Source organism: Microtus oregoni, unplaced genomic scaffold (assembly GCF_018167655.1).
Source record: "Microtus oregoni isolate MIOR12 unplaced genomic scaffold, Mior012 000015F_ref0000493, whole genome shotgun sequence".
NCBI classification, from domain to species: Eukaryota; Metazoa; Chordata; class Mammalia; order Rodentia; family Cricetidae; genus Microtus; species Microtus oregoni.
In genome coordinates this window covers 38,620,097-38,625,311 of record NW_024543074.1, presented here as the reverse complement: position 1 = coordinate 38,625,311, position 5,215 = coordinate 38,620,097, and the positions used below count along the sequence as shown (strand labels likewise).

The window sequence follows — 5,215 nt, the reverse complement described above, 5'->3', positions numbered from 1 at the left end:
GGAGGTCCTTGGACTCCCCACAGGGCAGGGAACTCTGACTGCTCTTTGGGCTGATGAGAGAGGGGGAGTTGAATGGGGGAGGAGGAGGGAAATGGGAGGCGGTGGTGGGGAGGAGACAGAAATCTTAAATAAATAAATAAATAAATAAATAAATAAATAAATAGAAAGAAAGAAAGAAAGAGTCTCTGTTGTCCTCAGTGTGGTTGATTTTGAGAATCCAACCTAGGCACGGATCCTTTTGGGAAAGCAAATTTGTAGAACTAACTTAAACATGTGGCTGTTCCCAGAGCCAGGCGAAGATCATCTGGCTTTCAAAGACTTCCTCCTTCCCTGGGAGGATAGGATCCTCCTCCATGCTTCCTTCACATCCTTGTTCCTCAGAGTGTAGATAAGTGGATTGAGCATTGGAGTGAAGACGCAGTAGAAGAAGGAAAGGAACTTGGACTGCGTGTTGTTGCCTGGAGGCTGGAGGTACGTGTATATACCAGGACCAAAGAATATGGTGACGACGAGCAAGTGGGAGCTGCATGTGCTGAATGCCTTGCGCCTTTCCTTGGCTGAAGGTAACTTCAGCACGGCCCTGGCAATGAAGGTGTAGGAGGTGAGCACTGTCAGAGGAGACACTACTCCAAAAGGAACAGCTCCCAAGGCTAGGGACAGCTCATTCATAGTGGTATCACTACAAGCCAATTTAATCAAAGCGGGCACCTCGCAGAAGAAGTGGTCCAGTGTATTTTTTGCACAAAGGGTAAGGTAGAGGGTGAGTGTGGTTTGAACCAGAGAATTGGCCAGGCCAAGGGCCCAGCATACAGCTGCCAGCCACACACATGCCCAGAGATGCATGATGAGAACATATCGGAGGGGACAGCAGATGGCCACATAGCGATCAAAAGCCATGACGGCCAGCAGGGCACATTCGGTGCCGCCCATCCACTGGTAGAGGTAGGCCTGTGCCATGCAGCTCCAGGAGGCAATGGTCTTTTCTGGGCCCCAGAGGTTGATTAGCAGTTGTGGGACAATGGTATACGTGACACAGAGATCCAACACAGAGAGGTTGTCTAGGAAGAAGTACATGGGTGTTCGGAGTCTAGGGTCCACCAGGGACAGGAAGATGATGGAGCTATTTCCTATCACTGTGAGGATGAAGGAGAGCATAAGCACTCCAAAGAGGGGCATCTCCAGCCATGGGAGATCAGAGAAGCCCACCAAGACAAAGGTGTTGGGGAAACTCACATTCTGGCCTTCCATGGCCACCCGCATCACATATGCCTACACAGAAAAAAAATACATTTTAAAGTTAAACGGGATGCTTCCTTTTTAATAAGCCCCAAGGCAGCATCTTTAAAACCCTCACTGGATTTGTGGCATATTAGTGAGATATCCTCCGTAACCATTTCGAACAGTTTCCCGGTACATAGCTGATTCCAGGCGTTACTCAATAAGTTAATTTTCACGTCGCGTTAGAGTGAGAAGATCTAAGATCTGATGGAAACGTCTACCCAACGCCTGATCAAGTCAAAGAGGAGTCTGTTGGTGTGGATGCTTCACTCTGCCTCTTCCTCCTCTATTTCTTTCCTTCGCAGCCTTCTGTCTTCCACACGTTCAGCAAACATGGTGCTGCCATGTCATCTGGAAAGGACAATGCTGTCCTTTCATCTGGGACATCTCTTTCCTGATTCTATTAGAGAGAAATGCTATCTAATATTTCCTTTAAGTACAGGTAGGTAAAGAAAGGTGTTGGGACTCAGACGGGAAGGTGGAAACTTGGGTTTATAACACATGCACCCAACTCTGTGAGCTCTTTCTACTGGGAAAGTTTGTCAACTCGGTTACTAAAATAAAGAGGTTTATTTTAGGAAGTCAACTCTCATTTTTACCCCAGATTCTATCATAGCAATGTGACTTCTCCTCAGATTCATCTAACTACATTTCAATACATAGTTTTGATATATTAAATGCATTTATATTGTCACTTAGCTATCACTACCATCCACCACTAGAGTCATTACCTCCGTCAAACTCAGTCAATGCCTATTGGACAATACCTTCCTGTCTACCACAGTCCCAGAGCCCAGCACCCACCATTCCAATTAGTCTAATTATCCCAGAGAAATTTCACCGAACAGAATTTGTAACTTTGTCATTGGTTTATTTCGCTCCCACCAGCTCACCCAGATTAATCTCTGTTCCAGGCTAAGTCAGGATCTCCTATCTTTTAAGATGCCAATCAACCTTAACTACTTGTGTTTACTATGCTGTCTTTTGTGTTCACCCATGAATTCTCCCTTGAGTATGTCTATATTTTGCCCATTGGATATGAAGTTGCTGGGAATGCAGCTCTCCAAACACCATTTTGAGGTTTAGCTTTTAATTCCTTTGGGTATATGCACAAAAGTGGAACTTCTGGATTTTATTATAATTATGTTTTTTAGGCCGTATTCCAGAATCTTTGTACAATTTTACCTTCCCACCACTAAAAACTGTTTCTCCACATTATCATTAATACTTGCTATTCTTTCACTGCAAAGATATGATATAAAATCTACCAACCTTTTTGTTCACAACTGTCTCTTCTGCAGAGAAACACCCAGCTGGACTGAGGAAGGGGGCCTGAAATGTCCCAGGGTGCAGGAAATTCCACAGTATGGAGCAGAAAGTACAGGCAGAAGGAGGAGGCTGGAGATGACACAGAATGGTTCCTGACAATAAGAGAAAGGTTAAGGTTAGAGTCTTCTGCCCCAGTACCAGGCCAGCAAAGGAAAACGATAGCTCAACCTTCCTACAGTTTAGGACATTGTAGGAGCCTCCATTGAAAGAAGAACTAGGACTCAGGCAGCTAACTCCAGGTGCAGAAGCTCCAGCGCAGAAATATGAGACGCTAAGATAACATGTCTTCCCCCAAATCACTAACCCCACAGCTCCTGTGAGAACAGGGTGTGAGAACGTCCAGATGAAGAATTCAAAAGAATGCTTATAACTATGTTAAAAAGACAGAAAGAATCCATGCAAGTACTCTAAGAGAACTAAAACAAAGAGCTGAATGAAAGTTAAAAAAAAAAAAAACCTAAATCTGAAAACAGTGTCCAACAAAGAGAATTGCTGAAGAAAAATCAAGCTAAAATGATGTTGGGAATGTTAAGAAAAAAACCCAGCAGAATAAACAAAACCATCAGAAATCCTCACCAACAGGATGGAGCAGGGGGAGAACAGAGCTGGATGCCAGGGTTGGACAGCATCAGTTGGCAAAGGTCAATTACAAATGAAGGAAAATTAAGGTGGTACCAGGAATCACACTCCACTTAAACTCTTTTTGTCTTATGTTCACATTAACCTGCTTGAATAACTTCCAGAAATTCTGTCCTCTATTATTCTATCAGGCCATTATTTTTAAGGTCATATGAACCTTCAAAACCTCAACATGTGGCCCTGGCCCAATTCTGGCCTGGTTTCTGCCCCATACCTCCCTTCTTTGCCCGTAAATGAATAGGTAGGTTATATGTGGGCTGCTCAGAGTGGGATTACAATTAACTTCCATAATATCAGCCTAATTCTTTCTCTGACCACCACCCACACAGGTGCTCGGGTTAGGGTGACCTAATCTACCCCTCATAGTGCATGCAGTGATTGCTACCCAGATTTAAGTAAATTTCCCCCATTACTCTAAACTTTGTTTTCATTCTTTTTTTTTCACAACTACCCCAGCACTATCGACTTAGCCTGTATTTTTGAAGTTATTTTTATGTATCGCCATTAAATATTATATGTCAGAAATTTTATTTTGCTGGCTTATAAATCCTAATACTTATTATGCAGTGACCTAATTTTCCTTGAATGGCTACTGTCCTGTTTTGGTCTACTATGTATGCTTATATTTTTTAAGTTGAAATTTGATTTGCTCTGGCATCCTTGTTTCTTGGATGTGAAAATCGCTGAGGTGATGGGTGAAGAAGGTCATAATTAGGTTGATGAGCAGTCTTCTAGATGCTCTTATGTTGTTTTCCTTGGCTTTAAAAAAAATCTCATTTCCTACACTAGTCCACACTCAGCAGGTAAGAATATTCTCCATAGCCGGGTGGTGGTGGTGCACGCCTTTAATCCCAGCACTTGGGAAGCAGAGGCAGGCGAATCTCTGTGAGTTTGAGGCCAGCCTGGTCTACAAGAGCTAGTTCCAGGACTGACTCCAAAGCTACAGAGAAACCCTGTCTCAAAAACAAGACAAAACAACAAAAAAGAATATTCTTTATTATCCTTTGTAAGATTTGCTAGAGGAGAGAGGAACTTACTACAGACATAAGACCTTAGCTGGCCATTCTTCCTTACCTAGAGGTTGAAGAAGGAAGAGGTGCAGAGTGAGGAACCAGCGGTGAGAAAATGGAGACCTGGGTGAAAGAATTTGCACTTAGACAGTGAGGGTTTTAAGGAGTAGGAGGCAGACTAAGTGGAGTGCAGAAAAAAGCGTGAATTTGATGACACGGGGGGGGGGTGTCTCCTGAGGTTCACCCCTTAGATCTTTTGAGACTTGAGTTATCTCCTGTAGATAATTACGTCAGGGGCTGTATTTGTACAGAGGAACATTCTAGAGGGATTTCTTGTTAATTTATTGTCTTTAGACTCCTCATTGCCCTGGAGAATGTGTCTGAGTTAACTGTACGCATCAGGATTGAAGCAGTCTGCAGCCTCTTACTGGGTATGGGTTTTCCATTAGTGAATGTGGTTTGGGAAGTCTGATGTCTGCTCTAGCAAAGGGTTCTGAAGATATTTCTTTTTTTTAAAGATTTATTTATTTATTATGTATACAGTGTTCTGGTGCCATCAGACCAGAATAGGGCACCAGACCTCATTACAGATGGTTGGGAGCAACCATGTGGTTGCTGGGAATTGAACTCAGGACCTCTGGAAGAGCAGGCAGTGCTCTTAACCACTGAGCCATCTCACCAGCCCCCTGAAGATATTTCTTTTTTTTTTTAAATTTTTTATAAGATTTATTTATTTATTAAGCATACAATACACTGCTGGCAAGGAAGGCACCAGATCTCATTACAGATGGCTGTGAGCCACCATGTGGTTGCTGGGAATTGAACTCGGGACCTCTGGAAGAGCAGCCAGTGTTCTCAGCCTCTGAGCCATGTCTTCAGCCCCTGAAGATATTTCTTTATAGTCACCATATCAGCAGCATATTGGGAAGTTCTTCATTGAATGGATTTTTATTTTGTTG

The 5,215-nt window shown here is 43.2% G+C and overlaps 1 protein-coding gene across 1 annotated transcript; it reads right to left on the bottom strand.

Annotated features, from left to right (window-relative positions):
• Positions 1–300: 300 nt before the first annotated feature.
• On the bottom strand, positions 301–1,260 carry LOC121456197 (olfactory receptor 2G3-like). Its single transcript, XM_041664080.1, has one exon. The coding sequence runs from the start codon at positions 1,258–1,260 to the stop codon at positions 301–303; it is 960 nt and encodes a 319-aa protein (XP_041520014.1).
• Between the last annotated feature and the right edge of the window lie 3,955 nt (positions 1,261–5,215).